The 22109-nt window shown below is 40.4% G+C and overlaps 1 protein-coding gene and 2 long non-coding RNA genes across 3 annotated transcripts; 1 reads left to right on the top strand and 2 right to left on the bottom strand.

Annotated features, from left to right (window-relative positions):
- Positions 1 to 3272: 3272 nt before the first annotated feature.
- On the bottom strand, positions 3273 to 5852 carry LOC121582651. Its single transcript, XR_006003387.2, has 3 exons — positions 5797 to 5852; positions 5025 to 5107; positions 3273 to 3351 (listed from the first exon to the last, which is right to left on the bottom strand). It is a non-coding gene; the product is annotated as an uncharacterized LOC121582651 (long non-coding RNA).
- Positions 5853 to 9195: 3343 nt separating this feature from the next.
- Positions 9196 to 11102, bottom strand: LOC121582656. Its single transcript, XR_006003388.2, has 3 exons — positions 11025 to 11102; positions 10835 to 10926; positions 9196 to 9347 (listed from the first exon to the last, which is right to left on the bottom strand). It is a non-coding gene; the product is annotated as an uncharacterized LOC121582656 (long non-coding RNA).
- A 5613-nt stretch (positions 11103 to 16715) lies between these two features.
- Positions 16716 to 18621, top strand: LOC121568995 (serum amyloid P-component). Its single transcript, XM_041879568.2, has 4 exons — positions 16716 to 16840; positions 17074 to 17131; positions 17551 to 17653; positions 17902 to 18621. Exons 2-4 carry the CDS (start codon positions 17074 to 17076, stop codon positions 18419 to 18421), a joined length of 681 nt encoding a protein of 226 aa, XP_041735502.1. The 5' UTR covers positions 16716 to 16840; the 3' UTR covers positions 18422 to 18621.
- Positions 18622 to 22109: the final 3488 nt, after the last annotated feature.

Below are 22109 nucleotides of genomic sequence, written 5' to 3' on the forward strand. Positions count from 1 at the left end.
ACCGGCCTAGGACACAGGTCAGACATTATTTGTTACACTGATGCAGAACTTTGCAGTTTGTATTGACTTTTGACAATGTATTGTTCATCATTATTATATCACAGGGAATTGTACCAGAGGCCACCAATGATATGGCGGTGTGTAAACCAGCGGCTAAGAAAAAACAAGTGTCAGAGCTGGTGTGAAGTGCACACTGTACCGAGCCTATGATGGTGAGTCTGAATGAGCCCCCGCCTGTACTAGAGCACAAAGACTTTAGTGCATTTCTAAAATAATACAAACATAAAAGTGATTATTATTTGTTACTTTTTATATAGACTTTCAGTGGATATTTTTTATTTGTATTAGAAGCATGTATGAGACTGGATGAGTGTGGTTGTCTTTTTAGTGAAAAGATAAGGTGGCATTTAATGAAATCTAAACTTGACATATCTCACTTTCATGCCAGGGCCTATTCCGGATCCTCACGTCATGGCCAGTGCTGAGAAACTGAAAGACATCCGATCCACAACCAGGGATTTGCAAATTGCTGCACGGGCTTGAGGGGCCTTAATTTGGTGGACTCTAAATTTGGCCCTGTGCCATTTGGGTCTGTGCTTTCTTACCAGTGCCCTCTAGAATTAAGTAGAGATATTATTAAACACCCTGGTGCCAGTGAGTTTCCTCAGTTGCCTATTGAAGGTTACAACTTTAAATTTCCCATTGATTTTGAGCCCAACTACATACAACAATGTCATTTGGACAGCCTGATTGTGTCAGAGGAGATGTCTGCTGCTATTGAAGCAGAAACAAGAATGCAGTCAGAATGCCAGCTGTGGAGCCAGGTACGCAAACCCCGACTGACAGCCAGCAGATTCCGTGAAATATGCCATGTTCGTGGGGGAGTTGTCTGCCAAGGCTTTGGCAACCCGCATTCTGAGAGGAACTCCTCAGACAGCTGCTATGAGAAGAGGGTTGGATCTGGAACCTGAGATACTGAGGCAATATTCTGATTTTTGTGATGTCTCTCTGAAACAATGCGGGGGTCATCATCCACCCTGATTCACCTCACCTTGCAGCCAGCCGGATGCTAAAGTCTTCTGCCCAACAGAAGCACCACCATTTGGTCTTGCTGAGGTTAAGAGTTGCGATGTTGAAAATGTTACCCAAGTTAAAACACCTGATCACAGTTAAAGGCCTGCCTTAAGAAGAGCCACAAATACTACTATCAGGTTCAAGGCCAACTCGCCTTAAGCGGACTTCAGTGGTGTGACTTCATTACAGATACCCGCACTGACTTCACAGTTGAGAGAATCTTTAGGGATGAGGAGATTATCCACTCAATGCGACAGAAGCTTGATCATTTCTATTATAACATCTACATGGATGTCTTCTTAAGTTATAAAACATAAGGCAGAATTTTATGTGTAAATAGTGTTAAGGTAAATGTGGAAGGTGAACCTTTGACATTTTTTTCTTTAACTGCAAATTAACTTGTCATATACTGTATATCTCCTATGTACTGAAACACACATTTTGAAAAGGATTGTGATGTAAATGTCGACATGTTTTTCTTTAACTGCAAATGAACTTAATTGTGTTATATACTGTATATCTATGTATTGAAATACAAATTTTGAAAAGGATTGCGATGTTGTAAATGCTCTTACCAAAATCAAAAAGGATTGGAAGCAGTTGCTTGCAAACATATATTATAATAGTTCCATCAGTGCCATGACACATAAGCACATAACATGGTTAATAGTTGGATATTTTTACAATATATCACATTAGGTTCATTAATAGCTATGAAAAAGTTATTACCCTTAACAAAAACATACAGTATAACATTAGATCAATTAAATTACCAACAAAGTTAATTCATATTTACATTTTTTTGTACATACAATACAGTAATATAAAAGTACTTCTATTTACAGCCCATCTAGCTTACTCAGGAAATATACAACTTCCAGTTGACAAAAACATCAGACTGGTTTGTCTCCTTTAATGTCAAGAGGTCCCTGATAGTTCGACATGAGGCAGCAGATGGCCCACAGCTGATTCACTGAACCCACTGTGGAAAGAGGAACAAGCCCATCCCAGATATGGTACTCCTTCACCCTCCGTATGGCCCTCTCGACTAAAATCCTCAGCCGGGCGATGGCCTGGGTCTTAAGAGTGTCCTCCCTGCTGAGCTGAGGAGATTTTTACGGGAAGATACGGGAATTTCTGTTTGTTGTTTGAACAAAATGGTACACTGCAATAGCATCTTCTCGAAGATTGTGCCATGCTTCGGTGTTGGATGGGATACTGTTGCGATACAGACACCGGAGAAAAGAAACAGCTAAATTAACATTCAGCTTTGACCAGGAATCAATATTTATCTAGCTATCATGCACAACAGTATTTGAATAGGTGAGTTACTATACATTCATGAATAAACTAACTGCCTAACAAAGGGTTAGATAGCTAGCTAAGTAAACTTGTTACATTACAGCCAGGCAGCAATGTAACGCTACCTTTTAACGTTATCGGTATCTGGTACTAAGTTGTTGTTAGCTAACGTTAGCCCACTTTTTAAGTAACTAAGGCAGTGAACAATTATGAATTAACAATAACGTTAGCAAGTTACAAACCATTGCATATACGTAAACATTATTACTCTTAACTTTACTAATTTAACTTAAACGTACCTCAGAAGAGAAGTCTCAGGTTACGGGCGAACGGAAGTGAAGTTAACCTGCTACGCGGAAAGGCGGAAGTTAGATGACGTCATCGTGAAAAGGGCCTATTGATGTCCAAAGGCTCTTCCGCATAGGTCACCGAATTAGGGGGGCAATGAATGTACAAATTCCCTGTAACGATATGGATGAAAAAAGGTGTACGTTTATAGTTAGAATAAAACATTGATATAGAATCGGAATTGCCTTTTTTCCCAAATAGAAATTGCAATTGAAGAGTTGACAGGATTTCCTCACCCGATGATGTTTGGCAGGTGAAGGTTTTTGTACAATCCATTGTGAAGGTACCCATGGGATCTGGCGAGCGGTATCATCTTTACTCGATTCTCTGAGTTTTGAGCGCTCTGTGCAATTTCATACAGCTTGATAGGAACACAACAAAGGATTAGAGGTGGAAACTTCCTTATCTGTAAATATCATGTTTCCAGGAACCGTTCTTGCTATAGTCATTCAAACCATACAGATAATATCACAAATGTTGCCTGTGATACAATGGACAGATGACAATAGAGAAATAATTGTTAGTTACAGTAAAAGTATCAGCCACACCTGCTGAGCTATGTGGATGTGCACTATGTGGTCATCCTCTGCATGAAGTATCAGAAGAGGACTCCTCATCCTCTTCAAGCTGTAGAGACATGGTTAAACATCACTTTCATGAACAGTCAACCTCAAACTCTCAGAACAATTCTGAAACACATTTAGTTGCAGTGGGTGTAGCAGTTATTTTTTTTATTTTTTTATTTCACCTTTATTTAACCAGGTAAGCCATTTGAGAACAAGTTCTCATTTACAACTGCGACCTGGCCAAGATAAAGCATAGCAGTGCGATAAAAACAACAACACAGAGTTACATATGGGGTAAAAAACATAAAGTCAAAAAATACAACAGAAAATATATATACAGCGTGTGCAAATGTAGCAAGTTATGGAGGTAAGGCAATAAAGAGGCTATAGTGCAAAATAATTACAATTAGTATTAACACTGGAATGATAGATGTGCAAGAGATTATGTGCAAATAGAGATACTGGGGTGCAAAAGAGCAAAATAAATAACAATATAGGGATGAGGTAGTTGGGTGGGCTAATTTCAGATGGGCTGTGTACAGGTGCAGTGATCGGTAAGGTGCTCTGACAACTGATGCTTAAAGTTAGTGAGGGAGATAAGAGTCTCCAGCTTCAGAGATTTTTGCAATTCGTTCCAGTCATTGGCAGCAGAGAACTGGAAGGAATGGCGGCCAAAGGAGGTGTTGGCTTTGGGAATGACCAGTGAGATATACCTGCTGAAGCGCAGACTACGGGTGGGTGCTGCTATGGTGACCAATGAGCTAAGATAAGGCGGGGATTTGCCTAGCAGTGATTTATAGATGGCCTGGAGCCAGTGGGTTTGACGACGAACATGTAGTGAGGACCAGCCAACAAGAGCGTACATGTCACAGTGGTGGGTAGTGTATGGGGCTTTGGAGACAAAACGGATGGCACTGTGATAGACTACATCCAATTTGCTGAGTAGAGTGTTGGAGGCTATTTTGTAAATGACATCGCCGAAGTCAAGGATCGGTAGGATAGTCAGTGTTACGAGGGCATGTTTGGCAGCATGAGTGAAGGAGGCTTTGTTGCGAAATAGGAAGCCGATTCTAGATTTTACTTTGGATTGGAGATTCTTAATGTGAGTCTGGAAGGAGAGTTTACAGTCTAACCAGACACCTAGGTATTTGTAGTTGTCCACATACTCTAGGTCAGACCCGTCGAGAGTGGTGATTCTAGTCGGGTGGGCGGGTGCCAGCAGCGTTCGATTGAAGAGCATGCATTTAGTTTTACTAGTGTTTAAGAGCAGTTGGAGGCTACTGAAGGAGTGTTGTATGGCATTGAAGCTCGTTTGGAGGTTTGTTAACACAGTGTCCAATGAAGGGCCAGATGTATACAAAATGGTGGATCTGAGAGTCACCAGCAGCAAGAGCGACATCATTGATATACACGGAGAAAAGAGTCGGCCCAAGAATTGAACCCTGTGGCACCCCCATAGAGACTGCCATAGGTCCAGACAACAGGCCCTCCGATTTGACACACTGAACTCTATCTGAGAAGTAGTTGGTGAACCAGGCGAGGCAGTCATTTGAGAAACCAAGGCTATTTAGTCTGCCAATAAGAATGCGGTGGTTGACAGTCGATTTGTTACCGCATATTGCAAACCTGTATTATGATATCAAAATAAAGGATGACAAGTACGCTGAAAAGTTGCAGGAACCAAAACAAATTTACAACAACATATTTTGTTTTAATTTGAACAAAAATACTTACTTTTCATTATTAGGGAAGATTGTATTGTTTTCTGCCATTGTGTCCAGGAAAAAGTACTCAAAACCTGGGAACTTCCAATAAAACTGAGGACACAATGCAGTTTAGTACATTTAGTAGTAGTAGTAGTAGTAGTAGTAGTAGTAGTAGTAGTGGTAGTGACAGATCCTCTAATAACTTAAACTCACAACTTAAATCTCACAAATACTGTACTGTGTATGAGGGGAACAAGCAACAAATGAAACATGTAAGTGTTAAATCAAACTTGAAACATAGTCCAGTCTCTTGAATGAACAATGCTTACTTTTAAAATCAAACAAATAGCAGTTAAACATAATCATGATTTAAATAATGAAAAACCTTACAGTGGAATGAAATACACATCTCTCTGGAGTGTAAGACAAAGGCATTACAGGGAAAGTTTAAGTTAATCAAGGTAAATGTAATAAAGGTAATCAAAGGTAATATTGTGTCTGCTTATGCAGACGCAATATTAGTTTTGATTACCTTTGCCTTTATGAAATTTGCCTTACACTTCAATTACATTACATCTGAGACATGTATTTTATTTGACTGTTAGACTCTTCATGATTTGAATCGTGGTCATATGATTTAACTGTTATTTGTTTTAATTGAAAGCTGAGCATTGTTCATTTAAGAGACAGCTGTGTAAAGTTTGAGTTAAAGCATAATTGTGTGCAACTGTGCATTGGCATAAATAATCATTTCCAATTGCTTTTCTCAACAGACTGAAGTCACACGTTTGGTCACTCACCCAGTGCCAAGGGATTGTCCCCATAATACCACCAGACTGCTCCCACTGCGGGCTTTTACCCACTGGTAGAGGGGCAGTGGTTAGACCAACTTCAGTGGGCTCGCTGGTGAGTCCCCAAAACCTGTCAGAGTTTCTTATATCAATGGCTGTACAGTATGCAAACATACCAGACTATGTATAGGCCTATCATGTCATGTCATGTCTGTCTGCCTGAGGTAAACTTGATGCAGTTGTACACCGATTTGTAAATGACCACAAGAGGCCAGTCAGAGGCAAAACAACCCCAGAGGGTAAGGTGAACTTTACTACAGTATTTGGAATTGGGAGTTGGTTATCAGTCTCTTTACAGCAAGGTGAAGTAACACACCACAAAATGAGGCTAACGTTAGGTTGTCAAGGATATGTGTATTGATTGTTAGAATTTATTTAGATTAAGTAAATAAAGCAAACATGTTTCAACAGTCTAGTAGAACTGAAAGTTTAACCAACCTCTGTAGTCCAAAGCCAAAACATGGTAAGGGAATACCTGGGATAGGATAAAGTAATCATTCTACCCCCCTAACCCACCCCCAAAAAAATATATATATATAAATACATACATATTGTAAAGTGGTTATCCCACTGGCTATAAGGTGAATGCACCAATTTGTAAGTCGCTCTGGATAAGAGCGTCTGCTAAATGACGTAAATGTAAATGGTAATTCATTGCACTCAAAGGACAAAGGCCAATCACCAGTTTATCAATCATGCCATGTTGAAGTAATTTTTGTTGTAGTCATCAGTCACTTACATTTATTACTCACACACGGTGACTTGCTGCCCTGTTTGAAATAATGTGTACTTTTACATTCAAAGTGAGAACATTTGCAATATTATTGTGTAGCAATCCATTGTTCTTGCTACCTTGTGCCTCCATTGCCATGGAGATAAATGATGATCAGATTTCCAGCTCCCAAAGAATCTTGGTACCATTCCAAGTCCTTTCCCTAAGGCCTCCTTCCACTGACTTTCAGGGACTGTGTGCCTTGAAGATATTGTACAGTGACAACACTTGTAAGGGACTATGTACTGACTTTGATGTATAAAGTTCAATGCTGTCTTTATAAAGCTACACTGTCCAGTGGCAGTGAATGTACTTCAGATGTAAGGTAGGTAGGCTACATTAACCGTAACTCACAATGTAACCTGGAGAAAGGGTTTATGTTAGCCTACTCACCATACGCCCAATGAGATCCCTTGCTCGGATGTAAGGTACATGTTCACTGTGTGGTTAAGAGACAGGTCGGCTGGCTGGCTATGGTCGACCAAGAATGGGACCCTGACTAAAAACAAGGAGAGAATATATACTAATTACTCTGATTTGTTATTCCTAAATTTGTCCAGTATTTTGGATAATTCTCATGATTACACTCGCTCACCTCTGTGAGAATAAACCAGGTGTTTAATGATGTCAGGGAACAGTCCCATCATGAAAGGCACAGAAACATTAATGACACACAGCCAGGAGACCACTTTTGATCCCACCACAACAAACGGGAGCTAGGTCTGAGACAGAGATAGTGAGAGAAAATGCATCATCACTTCCCCAAATGCAAGAAAAAAAAAAAAAAAAGCATAAACATTACAATGACAACTGGTCCATGCTGTGTCAGCTGACGTTACATTGGCATTGAAGCGCATGTTTCGCCAATAATAGGCCTATTTACTAGACTAGACTATAGTCTAGGCTAGACGAGAGGCTCATTTTACGCAGTGCTAGTGCGATGCGCAGCCTACCAACTAACCTCCGCTGCGCACTCTGACACCCTAGTTTTATTTCCGGCAGTCTTCTGCTCCTCGGAATCACTGTCACCGGTCCTCTTCCTCATCCTGGGACGTTTACTAACCGAGCCACCAGTTCTCTGCATCTGTAATGCAGCCGTTCTGGTCTGATTTAAATTGACATCTAGGCTATGTGACTAACGACTTTATGGCCTACCGTACGTATGTTTTTTAGTCTACCTCCGAGGCTCTATGGGTGAAATAACAGTAGTCCCACATTGTTGATAAGGAAATGCGGGAGGAGTTAAGCGGGTTTAAGGTAACCTGTGTATGTACAAGCCATGCAATAATGCTTCCGGTCTACCTTGTGAATTTACAAATTAGAAATATGTGTGGCAATCATAAGGATAACAGTCTTTCATAGAACCCAATCCCATCGCACAAAGGCATACTTCAGTTTATACACTAGATGGGGACATATGATACTTGTGTTAGAGGGTTCTTTTCACATGGCACATATACAATTCAGTAGTCTACCTACAGTGTAGGCCTTTATGAATAAGGAATTTGATGTTGTAACATGTTGGAAGTGTTGGAAGTTTTCATGTTTTATGACCACAGCAATGCAGCGTTGAGATCCACTGTGCTTCAATGTACAATGGCATGCACTGAGTGTACAAAACATTAGGAACACCTGCTCGTTCCATGACAGACTGACTAGGTGAATCCAGGTGAAAGCTATGATCCCTTATTGATGTCACTTGTTAAATCCACTTCAATCAGTGTAGATGAAGGGGAGGAGACAGGTTAAAGAAGGATTTTCAATCCTTGAGACATGGATTGGGTATGTGCCATTCAGAGGTTGAATGCGCAAGACAAAATATTTAAGTGCCTTTTGAACGTGGTATGGTAGTAGGTGCCAGGCGCACCGGTTTGAGTGTGTCAAGAACAGCAATGCTGCTGGGTTTTTCACACAACAGTTTCCTGAGTGCATCAACAATGGTCCACCACCCAAAGGACATCCAGCCAACTTGACACAACTGTGGGAAGCATCCCTGTGAAACACTTTCGACACCTTGTAGAGTCCATGCCCCGACGAATTGAGGCTGTTCTGAAGGCAAAAGGGGGGGGCAACTCAATATTAGGAAGGTGTGCTTATTGTTTTGTACAGTCAGTGTAAGTTTAGTATCACCTTTCAACAGATCAATCCGACTTTTCAAACCTGCTGAAGGCGTGGTAAACACAGTGGTGGAAAAAGTACCCAATTGTCATACTTGAGTAAAAGTAAAGATACCTTAATAGAAAATGACCCAAGTTAAAGTGAAAGTCATCTGGTAAAATACTACTTGAGTAAAAGTCTAAAAGTTTTTGGTTTTAAATATACTTAAGTAACAAAAGTTAATGTAATTGCTAAAATGTACTTAAGTTTCAAGACAGTAGAGATGGCCAGGGATGTTCTCTTGATAAGTGCATGAATTGGACCATTTTCCTGTCCTGCTAAGCATTCAAAATGTAACTAGTACTTTTGGATGTCAGGGAAAATGAATGGAGTAAAAATTACATTTAGGGATGTAGTGAAGTAAAAGTAAAAGTTGTCAAAAATATTAATAGTAAAGTACAGATACCGCAAAAAACTACTTAAGTAAAAATGCTTTAAAGTACTACTTAAGTACTTTACACCACTGGGTAAACACTACCCCCTTCTCTACTAGGGACATGCTTGAGGTGGTCTCCCACAGCTCTGCGTATGTCATATTCTGTGGCCTTGCCGTTCCATTTCTTGACTGCGCCTGCAACACAGAAAGAAACATTTAGTTATATTATACTGAACAAAAATATAAACGCAACATTTCAAAGATTTTACTGAGTTACAGACCATATAAGGAAATCAGTCAATTGAAATCAGTCAATTATGCCCTAATCCATGGGTTTTACATGACTGGGAATACAGATATGCATCTGTTGGTCACAAATACCATTAAAAAAAGGTAGGGGCGTGGATCAGAAAACCAGTAAGTAGCTGTCGTACACATTGATTCAGAGCATCCCAAACAGGCTCAATGGGTGACATGTCTGGTGAGTATGCAGGCCATGGAAGAACTGAGATATTAAGGAATTGTGTACAGATCCTTGCGACATGGGGCAGTACATTATCATGCTGAAACATGAGGTGATGGCGGCGGATGAATGGTACGACAATGGGCCTCAGGATCTCGTCACGGTATCTCTGTGCATTCAAATTGCCATCGATAAAATGTAAATGTGTTAATTGTCCGTAGCTTATACCTGCCTATACCATAACACCACCGCCACCGTGGGGCACTCTGTTCACAACGTTGACATCAGCAAACCGCTCGCGCACACAACGCCATACACGTGGTATGCGGTTTTAAGGCCGGTTAGACGCACTGCCAAATTCTCTAAAACAACGTTGGTAGAGAAATGAACATTCAATTCTCTGGCAACAGCTCTGGTGGACATTTCTGCAGTCAGCATTTCAATTGCACGCTCCCTCAAAACTTGAGATATCTGTGGCGTTGTGTGACAAAACTGCACATTTTAGAGTGGCCTTTTATTGGCCCCAGCACAAGGTGCACCTGTGTAATGACCATGCTGTTTAATCAGCTTTTTGATGCCGTACCTGTCAGGGGGATGGATTATCTTGGCAAAGGAGAAATGCTCACTAACAGGGATGTAAACAAATTTGTGCAGAACATTTTAGAGAAATACGATTTTCGTGCGTATGTAAAATTTCTGGGATCTTTTATTTCAGCTCATGAAACATGGAACCTTACATGTTGCGTTTATATTTTTGTTCAGTGTATATAAAACACTCAAAGTAATGGATATGTAGTATCTATGGCCTCGGTTACACCCGGCACTTAAATGCGACTTCTGTCATCCGATCACTCCAAGCTGCACAAAAGTCACATTGTGCTCGCAATAGGTTCAGATCTGCCAGGACTGGCATTGTGTTCGGAAATTTGATATAGTCTGGATGCAATCAGGCCACCAAATATATGCATAGGCAATGTAAAGAGATGTGGGGAAATGTACATTCTACACAAATTACTTTCATAAAAACAAAGAACAAATGTGTGTGCCTGAGGGGAAATACACTTTCTTACAGCCAAAAGGGGCGAGAAATTACATGAATATCGGTGGACAATTTGAACTAATGTAAATTAACATAGATGATGGAACATATTCCCTTTTGCTTATGAGATGAACCGCTATGGTGACAAATATCTAACATCTAAACCATGTGACCTCTCACCTCACTGGCTGTAGTAGTGTTCTTCCTAACCAGTCCCTCAACAGCTCTCTGATTGAGCGCCACCCTCACTGGGTCTTCAGAGGAGAGGTAGGCTGGGGAGAGATGGAAGGATGAATCAATCAATCATTCAACAAGTCAGTAAAATAAAGAGATATCCCACCCATGAAGAGACCTATATACTGTATCTTACCCTCAAGAGGTCTCGGAGGTAGCGAGGCGGGGCGGCTTGGCTCATCTCCTGGTCAGTAGGGGGTGAGCGAATCATCACTGGCTCATAAACACACAGGACAGGGACATAGAGCCTAGTTAATACATCACTACTATAGAGAGAAATAGAAATGGCGTCTTTTTGTAGGCACAGTCAATCACACACAATCAACAACAATGTCATAAATACACATACAGTGCCTTGCAAAAGTATTCATTCCCCTTGGCGTTTTTCCTATTTTGTTGCATTACAACCTGTAATTTAAATGGTGCGCAATCTAAGTGTCACATGATCTGTCAAATGATCTCAGTATATATACACCTGTTCTGAAAGGCCCCAGAGTCTGCAACACCACTAAGCAAGGGGCACCACCAAGCAAGCGGCACCATGAAGACCAAGAAGCTCTCCAAACAGGTCAGGGACAAAGTTGTGGAGAAGTACAGATCAGGGTTGGGTCATAAAAAAATATCCCTTGGAGCACCATTAAATCCATTATAAATTTTTTTGAAAGAATATGGCACTAAAACAAACCTGCCAAAAGAGGGCCGCCCACCAAAACTCACGGACCAGGCAAGGAGGGCATTAATCAGAGAGGCAACAAAGAGACCAAAGATAACCCTGAAGGAGCTGCAAAGCTCTACAGCGGAGATTGGAGTATCTGCCCATAGGACCACTTTAAGCCATACACACCACAGAGCTGGGCTTTACGGAAGAATGGCCAGAAAAAAGCCATTGCTTAAAGAAAAAAAGAAGCAAACACGTTTGGTGTTCACCAAAAGCAATGTGGGAGACTCCCCAAACATATGGAAGAAGGTACTCTGGTCAGATGAGATTAAAATTGAGCTTTTTGGCCAACAAGGAAAACGCTATGTCTGGTGCAAACCCAACACCTCTCATCACCCCGAGAACGTGGTGGTGACAGCATCATGCTGTGGGGATGTTTTTCATTGGCAGGGACTGGGAAACTGGTCAGAATTGAAGGAATGATGGATGGCGCTAAATACAGGGAAATTCTTGAGGGATACCTGTTTCAAACTTCTAGAGATTTGAGACTGGTACGGAGGTTCACCTTCCAGCAGGACAATGACCCTAAGCATACTGCTAAAGCAACACTCGAGTGATTTAAGGGGAAACATTTAAATGTCTTGGAATGGCCTAGTCAAAGCCCACCAGCGGAACCCATGCAACTTGAAGGAGTTGGAGCAGTTTTGCCTTGAAGAATGGGCAAAAATCCCTGTGGCTAGACGTGCCAAGCTTATAGAGACCTACCCCAAGAGACTTGCAGCTGTAATTGCTGCAAAAGGTGGTTCTACAAAGTAATGACCATTCAAAACGTATTTCCCAGTTGTTTTGAACTCACTGAAGTCTGAGATTTCCCAGTTCCGAGTTTCCAGTTGTTTTGAATGCGGCAGAAGTCATGCTGGATTGACAGCATGGCCAATGTATTCAACCTTTTCTGGCCCATGGTGTGTTTTGCGAGTGAATGTTTATCCTTTTAAGCTTGGAAAAGAGACCCTTAAACCCAGACTTGGACCACACACCCTCTCCACTGAATAGCAGGCTAGTGATTGCTTTGCAAAACTTGCAGTTAGCCACTCATTCCTTCCAAACCACTCATTGTTGAATTTGCGATTTCCAACTTGTTGTGTAATGTTTATGTCCAATGGCCGATGAGCACTGATACGTTTTATCTATAATTTATCTTCATATGTAAAGGATTGAATTCATGATGATGACTGCTAGCTTGCTAGCTAAGATTTTGAAAGTATGATGTTGACATGTTCAGTCCAATCAAAGCTAGTGTAGATATCATGTGATTTGACATAATTGTATCTGTGGCCAATGACCTTGAGCCTTCTTGGATGGGCACTTCTAATGTAACTCTATAGCAGCACCCAAGGGGCTTGAATTTTCGAGCTCTACCCGTAGATTTTGCGATGACGTAGTATCCCCATGAGTGACAGAACACTGAGCCAATCACGGCGCAACTAGAGAACATTACCAACCCCTACGCTCTGTATTTTCCGCTGGCTGCCCCACCACCACAGAAAGCACTGAGCTAGGCTGAAACACCTGCATTTTGGAGCTGCCTTACTCAAGAAAGCAAAAAAGAGACCATGTTTGTATGCGGCTTTATTAACTCAATGATTTTTATATATTTTTTACAATGTTTTCAAACTGATGTGTGACACGTATTAATGCCAAAATAACATGCAAAACAGGCAAAAAAAGCTAAATAATATATATATATATATTTTGTTTTGCTTAACTGGGAAGGTGTTGCTAATGTTTTCTACACTCAGTGTATAATGTTGGGTTTAGGTCTATGTCTATGATTTACTACTACCATAACCAGGTTTCCATCCAACCTTTTTATGCTAGTAAAATACGTCGGATAAAAAATGCTTTTATCCGCAAATATTGATATAATAACTATGATATCTAAGTAAACTTGAAGTCATGCGATGATTCGTCGGGAAAGCATGCAGTTTATTAGGCTACAGATGAAATAAGTTAGGAAGTGCAAGGTGATGCTCCTTTCCAATAAATATCAAGGATCTAATGCTGTGTTCAAAACAACTGGGAACTCTGGAAAAAAAACAAGGTCAAATCACGATGTCAGTGATCTTCAGGTCGGAAAGTCAGAGCCCTAGAAAGATGCCAGAGTTTCCGACTTGGAATTCCGAGTTGGGTGACCGTAAAAAAATATTTTTCCCAGTCAGAACTCGTTTTTTTGCAACTTCCCAGTTGTCTTGAACACACTGAAGTCGGAAGTCTGAGATTTCCCAGTTGTTTTGAACGCTGCATTTTTCTGGTGACATGATCATTGATGCTTGGCTGCTGTTTGACAAATAAAAATAATCTTTCTCTTTTGTCCATAATAATCTCATTTTGTAGGCTATATGTGTGCTCTAGTCAACAGCGCGCAGATGTAGCACATATGCTCGCTGTTGGCTAGAGTTTAAAATGTGATGCAAACCAATTGAACTTGTCTTTTTTATTCAGGTACATGGGAATTTAACCGCAAAATGTATTTTTATGTGCACTACGTCATCACGTCCTTACAAAAATGTACCACGGTACTACTATGGTACTTTCATTAATACCATGGTACTACTATGGTATTTCACTTACAGTGCATTCAGAAAGTATTCAGACCCCTTCCCTTTTTCCACATTTTGTTACCTTACAGCCTTATTCTAAAATTGATTAAATAAAACATTTTCCTAATCAATCTACACACAATACCCCATAATGACAAAGTGAAAACATTCTTGAGATGTATCTACAACTTGATTGGAGTCCACCTGTGGTAAATTCAATTGATTGGACATGATTTGGAAAGGCACACACCTGTCTATATAAGGTCCCACAGTTGACAGTGCATGTCAGAGCAAAACCCAAGCCATGAGGTCGAAGGAATTGCCCGTAGAGCTCCGAGACAGGATTGTGTCGAGGCACAGATCTGGGGAAGGGTACCAAAAAATGTAGGCAGCATTGAAGGTCCCCAAGAACACAGTGGCCTCCATCATTCTTAAATGGAAGAAGTTTGGAACCACCAAGATGCTTCACAGAGCTGGCCACCCAGCCAAACTGAGCAATCGGGGAAGAAGGGCCTTGGTCAGGGAGGTGACCAATAACCTGATGGTCACTCTGACAGAGCTCCAGAGTTCCTCTGTGGAGATGGGAGAACCTTCCAGAAGGACAACCATCTCTGCAGCACTCCACCAATCAGGCCTTTATGGTAGAGTTGCCAGATGGAAGCCACTCCTCAGTAAAAGGCACATGACAGCCCGCTTGGAGTTTGCCAAAAGGCACCTAAAGGACTCTCAGACCATGATAAACAAGATTCTCTGGTCTGATGAAACCAAGATTGAACTCTTTGGCCTGAATGCCAAGCGTCACGTCTGAAGGAAGACTGGCACCATCCCTACGGTGAAGTATGTTGGTGGCAACATCATGCTGTGGGGATGTTTTTCAGCGGCAGGGACTGGGAGACTAGTCAGGATCGAGTGAAAGATGAACGGAGCAAAGTAAAAAGAGATCCTTGATGAAAACCTGCTCCAGAGTGCTCAGGACCTCAGACTGGGGCGAAGGTTCTACCTTCCAACAGGACAACGACCCTAAGGACACAGCCAAGACAATGCAGGAGTGGCTTCAGGACAAGTCTCTGAATGTCCTTGAGTGGCCCAGCCAGTGCCCGGAATTGAATCCAATCAAACATCTCTGGAGAGACCTGAATTTACTAACGCTCAACACCCGTTGAATATGGCCGGTGTCAGTAAACGTAGGCAAAAAAGCGTAATTCAATTGTTGCCAGCAGCACAGTTACAGTCACCAACGCTCTGGATAACATGAAAACACCCTAACCAGCTCTGCTAGGGTGAGTAAAATGGTCAGAGTGAGATTTTCTCTCATTTGTGTCTGGATGTAGCTAGGAAGCTAGCCAACGTTACCCATTTAGCTTGGGTGCTTGATTGCTGTTGTGAGGTCAGAACGCTCGGATCAACCCTACTCCTCGGCCAGAGCATCCAGTGTGCGCTCTGAACGTTCTTTACGAATGGACAATCTGACAAAGCTCTGAATTTACTAACGCCCAAAGCGCACTCTGAGTGCACTCTGGCACTCCAGATAGAATTTAGGAACACACCCAAAGAGAAACATTGTAACTTGCTGTTTTTAGGGATATGTTGAGATGTACATGATGAAAATGTATCTATGCAATAAGATGACAATTAATACCTTTTTACAAATAGTTATTTTAGTATGTTGGCTATTTAGAATTGTATAAGAGTAGCCAAGTCAGTTGAATGAGAGAGGGCCAACTGAACACGTATTGAAGAGAGAAGCACCAGATAAACTAACTATTTTAAATCTTTAATGTTTCAGACCCACTTCATTCTTCTCACCATACCCTATCCAGGTCCCAAGGTTTAAGAGGGTACACTAAACCACAAGGCCATGTGTGTTGTGTTTTTTCACTGAGCTAAAGGGGTTTAAGAGGGTACTAAGCCTACGCTTTGCCATTGCAGAGCGAGTAGTCAATGTTGCATTATGTAAGTACCATAAATTACTACGTTTTTACCCGAAAGACGGTGGGACACAGACCATCATAATACATTGTAAACAACTACCATGCTTTCATGTTTCACTACATACTGCTAGTACAAAACCATGTTCTTTTATTCCCATTGTACTACCATGGTTCATTTTTGTAAGGGCGCACAGCATTTTATCGGCAACAAGTCAATTTGAAAATGCGCATATTGTTTTTATAGATTTTAGAATATTCGCATGAAAATCTGTCATCAACTGGATGGAAACCTAGCTAATGTGTTGTTTTGTATGTGTTTATATAGAATATAATAGAATCCACTACAATATAAATACTTTACTCTTCTCTACTTTATTATTTGGTCAAAAACTTGATTCATCAGGTTTTTGACCCTAAAGTCAAGGGAAATTGACTTGTTGAATTTGATTGAAAAGAGGAACAGAAAGTCATAAAAATACCACCATACAATTGCAGATACATTAGAATGCTGTGTTAACACTTTCACAACCCCTACTGTCGCATGACTAATGGTCATCAGGTCAGAAAACAATATATTGACCATCATTTTGACTCAAATCACCCTTTGTCTGTGTGAGAGTGCATAACTTGCAAAATGTAATTCCTGGCAGCCAGGGGCGTTTTACATTATAGGCGACTCGCTTGCATAACTAACCTGTTTCACAATGACTGATGATGAGTATTTAAACAAAAAGAGAATCAGTTATTTTACAAAACCGGCAAGGTAGGCAACATTGTCATAACATTAAGATGATAACATTATTATAACATTAACATATTATTATTAATATAACCACTATAATGTGCAATGTATATGTGTGCATACACTGACTATACAAAACATGTTTGGTATACTCCTAATGTTTGGTATACTCAATGTATTTGTGTAAATGTAATGCAATTTTCTATTTAAAAAAGAAAACTGTATTTCAATTGGATGACATTTTCTTTCCATAGATGGAGAGACTCTTTCTTGTGCATGTCCTGTTTACAATGTGCTGGGCTGTGCCTCAAGGTGAGATATCTGACCATTTTATTCCTAAATCCAGAGCCTAAAGTTTGTCATGCTACAATAGATATATTAACAATGTATTTTATTTATTAATGTATCCTTTTTCCAAGACAGAAAGTAGGTGCCAAGGTAGCCTAAATATCTTGAGAAAACAGCAATCAGTCTATTTTTAGGTTAGAAAATAATAAACAGTAATTCATGCAATAATTCATGATTAAATTCATTAATTAAAATGTATACAGTATTCTCTCAAAAAGTATTGGTGCTTGACAATAGTGTCTCCACATGGTGAATATGATAATTATTCAGATCTAAATGGCCTACAAGATAAATTTACATCAGAGCATGTATTGTACTTTAAATAATTTGTTCATCATACAGAGGCTACCGGTATTTACCATGTCCTCTCTCTGTCTCATTAGACCTCTCAGGTAAAATGTTCACATTTCCAAAGGAGTCCAACTCTGATCATGTGAGGCTAATGCCAACGGTAGAAAACTATTCTTCTGTGACAGTATGTCTCAGGTAATCAATGTAGTATTCAATACTTCCATATGTGTCTGTATCTAGCATTAGAAAGCTGTGCAATGCATATTGCCAACAGTAATATGGTGTGAGCAGCAGTCAAACACCTTTAAAATAATTATTTTTGAGTGGTAATTCTTAGTAAATAAGGGAGTAATAATAGTTTTTTTTTTTTGCATTTGGTTACTTTCAGCCCTAAAATGTAATTCCAAGGCCTAGCTAATGTGTGTATTATGAATTTCCTAAAGGTATTTCACAGATGTCAAGAGGGCGTTTTCCATCTTTTCCATGGCAACTCCGACAAGCCCCAATGACTTTCTGTTGTTCAAAAAGTCCAATGGTGACATGGATCTAAATGTTAGAAATGTGGCAAGTACATTCACAGGGCTACCAGGCGAGCAGAACATGTGGATGTCTCTGTGTGGGAGCTGGGACTCAGTCACCGGACTTAGTCAGGTTTGGTTAAATGGGAAGCCAAGTGCAAGGAAGATGGGATACTCTGCTGGGAATGTGCTGAATGGAAAACCCATCATAATCCTAGGTCAGGAGCAGGATGCTTATGGTGGAAATTTTGATAAAGGACAAGCATTTATTGGTCACCTCAGTGATGTGCACATGTGGAATTATGTTCTGTCACCTTGTGAGATCCAGCGCTTCACAAGCGACTTAAATTTTACCCCTGGGAATGTCCTTAACTGGAGGTCCCTCGAGTACACGATTGATGGGCTTGTGGTTCTAGAAAACAAGCAAACACCCTGCCAACAATGAGCAGTGCCAACCAATCATTCAGCGTTGTTGAGAAATGTTGATTATAATCAAACATCTGAATATGCAAGTGTGTCTATTCACAACTATTCTGCAAATCATAATAAAACGTGTTTTTCTAATCAAATCAAGAAAAACATTATATTATTTTCTAAAGCAATATCCTCCAATGAATCTAATAAAATTACACTCTTTATAGTAAATTGTGTTGATTGTATATTTCAGTGCAGGCTCATTGAAATGCAGTCCACCCAGTAGTAAGTCAGATGGTGTGTCATGGGATAGGGACTATCTGAAAACGCTACACACCCTGGAACATATTGTCACACACTGAAATTAAACAAAAACTTCCCCCCTCTCTCTCAATCTCTCTCTCTGTCACACACATACACACTGCAGCGGTTGTTTTACACTGACCTTCCCCTTGCGATAGGCAGAGAGAGACAGAAGAGGCTCCTTGGTCTTGGCTCCTGTGCTCTGATCAACCCCGATCATCTGGCATCTGCCACACCAACCTGCCACCTTCACGTCACCGACCTGCCACCATCACGTTCTCACCAATTGTGCAAGTTCTCCCACTTAAAAAGATGAGAGAGGCCTGTAATTTTCATCATAGATACACGTCAACTATGACAGACAAACTGAGAAGAAAAAAATCCAGAAAATCACATTGTAGGATTTTTAATGAATTTATTTGCAAATTATGGTGGAAAATAAGTATTTGGTCACCTACAAACAAGCAAGATTTCTGGCTCTCACAGACCTGTAACTTCTTCTTTAAGAGGCTCCTCTGTCCTCCAGTCGTTGCCTGTATTAATGGCACCTGTTTGAACTTGTTATCAGTATAAAAGACACCTGTCCACAACCTCAAACAGTCACACTCCAAACTCCACTATGGTCAAGACCAAAGAGCTGTCAAAGGACACCAGAAACAAAATTGTAGACCTGCACCAGGCTGGGAAGACTGAATCTGCAATAGGTAAGCAGCTTGGTTTGAAGAAATCAACTGTGGGAGCAATTATTAGGAAATGGAAGACATACAAGACCACTGATAATCTCCCTCGATCTGGGGCTCCACGCAAGATCTCACCCCGTGGGGTCAAAATGATCACAAGAGCGGTGAGCAAAAATCCCAGAACCATACGGCGGGACCTAGTGAATGACCTGCAGAGAGCTGGGACCAAAGTAACAAAGCCTACCATCAGTAACACACTACGCCGCCAGGGACTCAAATCCTGCAGTGCCAGACGTGTCCCCCTGCTTAAGCCAGTACATGTCCAGGCCCGTCTGAAGTTTGCTAGAGTGCATTTGGATGATCCAGAAGAGGATTGGGAGAATGTCATATGGTCAGATGAAACCAAAATATAACTTTTTGGTAAAAACTCAACTCGTCGTGTTTGAAGGACAAAGAATGCTGAGTTGCATCCAAAGAACACCATACATACTGTTTTTATTTATTTTATTTCACCTTTATTTAACCAGGTAAGCCAGTTGAGAACAAGTTCTCATTTACAACTGCGACCTGGCCAAAATAAAGCAAAGCAGTGCGATAAAAACAACAACACAGAGTTACATATGGGGTAAAAAAAACATAAGGTCATAAAATACAACAGAAAATATATATACAGTGTGTGCAAATGTAGCAAGTTATGGAGGTAAGGCAATAAATAGGCTATAATGCAAAATAATTACAATTAGTATTAACACTGGAATGCTAGATGTGCAAGAGATTATGTGCAAATAGAGATACTGGGGTGCAAAATAGCAAAATAAGTAACAATATAGGGATGAGGTAGTTGGGTGGGCTAATTTCAGATGGGCTGTGTACATGTGCAGTGATCGGTAAGGTGCTCTGACAACTGATGCTTAAAGTTAGTGAGGGAGATAAGAGTCTCCAGCTTCAGAGATTTTTGCAATTTGTTCCAGTCATTGGCAGCAGAGAACTGGAAGGAATGGCGGCCAAAGGAGGTGTCAGTTTTACGAGGGCATGTTTGGCAGCATGAGTGAAGGAGGCTTTGTTGCGAAATAGGAAGCCTATTCTAGATTTAACTTTGGATTGGAGATTCTTAATGTGAGTCTGGAAGGAGAGTTTACAGTCTAACCAGACACCTAGGTATTTGTAGTTGTCCACATACTCTAGGTCAGACCCGTCGAGAGTGGTGATTCTAGTCGGGTGGGCGGGTGCCAGCAGCGTTCGATTGAAGAGCATGCATTTAGCAAACCTGTATAATGATATCAAAATAAAGGATGACAAGTACGCTGAAAAGTTGCAGGAACCAAAACAAATTTACAACAACATGTTTTGTTTTAATTTGAACAAAAATACTTACTTTTCATTATTATGGAAGATTGTATTGTTTTCTGCCATTGTGTCCAGGAAAAAGTACTCAAAACCTGGGAACTTCCAATAAAACTGAGGACACAATGCAGTTTAGTACATTTAGTAGTAGTAGTAGTAGTAGTAGTAGTAGTAGTGGTAGTGACAGATCCTCTAATAACTTAAACTCACAACTTAAATCTCACAAATACTGTATTGTGTATGAGGGGAACAAGCAACAAATGAAACATGTAAGTGTTAAAACAAACTTGAAACATAGTCCAGTCTCTTGAATGAACAATGCTTACTTTTAAAATCAAACAAATAGCAGTTAAACATAATCATGATTTAAATAATGAAAAACCTTACAGTGGAATGAAATACACATCTCTCTGGAGTGTAAGACAAAGGCATTACAGGGAAAGTTTAAGTTAATCAAGGTAAATGTAATAAAGGTAATCAAAGGTAATATTGTGTCTGCTTATGCAGACTCAATATTAGTTTTGATTACCTTTGCCTTTATGAAATTTGCCTTACACTTCAATTACATTACATCTGAGACATGTATTTTATTTGACTGTTAGACTCTTCATGATTTGAATCGTGGTCATATGATTTAACTGTTATTTGTTTTAATTGAAAGCTGAGCATTGTTCATTTAAGAGACAGCTGTGTAAAGTTTGAGTTAAAGCATAATTGTGTGCAACTGTGCATTGGCATAAATAATCATTTCCAATTGCTTTTCTCAACAGACTGAAGTCACACGTTTGGTCACTCACCCAGTGCCAAGGGATTGTCCCCATAATACCACCAGACTGCTCCCACTGCGGGCTTTTACCCACTGGTACAGTGGTTAGACCAACTTCAGTGGGCTCGCTGGTGGAGTCCCCAAAACCTGTCAGAGTTTCTTATATCAATGGCTGTACAGTATGCAAACATACCAGACTATGTATAGGCCTATCATGTCATGTCATGTCTGTCTGCCTGAGGTAAACTTGATGCAGTTGTACACCGATTTGTAAATGACCACAAGAGGCCAGTCAGAGGCAAAACAACCCCAGAGGGTAAGGTGAACTTTACTACAGTATTTGGAATTGGGAGTTGGTTATCAGTCTCTTTACAGCAAGGTGAAATAACACACCACAAAATGAGGCTAACGTTAGGTTGTCAAGGATATGTGTATTGATTGTTAGAATTTATTTAGATTAAGTAAATAAAGCAAACATGTTTCAACAGTCTAGTAGAACTAAAGTTTAACCAACCTCTGTAGTCCAAAGCCAAAACATGGTAAGGAATACCTGGGATAGGATAAAGTAATCATTCTACCCCCCTTTACCCCCCCCCCAAAAAATAAATAAATACATATTGTAAAGT

Source organism: Coregonus clupeaformis, chromosome 1 (genome assembly GCF_020615455.1).
Source record: "Coregonus clupeaformis isolate EN_2021a chromosome 1, ASM2061545v1, whole genome shotgun sequence".
In the NCBI taxonomy this organism is placed as follows: Eukaryota; Metazoa; Chordata; class Actinopteri; order Salmoniformes; family Salmonidae; genus Coregonus; species Coregonus clupeaformis.

What these genes read in the sequence shown, in the direction of transcription:
- LOC121568995 (XM_041879568.2), top strand. Translation starts at nt 17,074, where the DNA reads ATGGAGAGACTCTTTCTTGTGCATGTCCTGTTTACAATGTGCTGGGCT. An exon ending in GTGCTGGGCTGTGCCTCAAG is followed by an intron (nt 17,132 to 17,550) that starts GTGAGATATCTG and finishes CTGTCTCATTAG; the next exon opens with ACCTCTCAGGTAAAATGTTC. An exon ending in TCTGTGACAGTATGTCTCAG is followed by an intron (nt 17,654 to 17,901) that starts GTAATCAATGTA and finishes AATTTCCTAAAG; the next exon opens with GTATTTCACAGATGTCAAGA.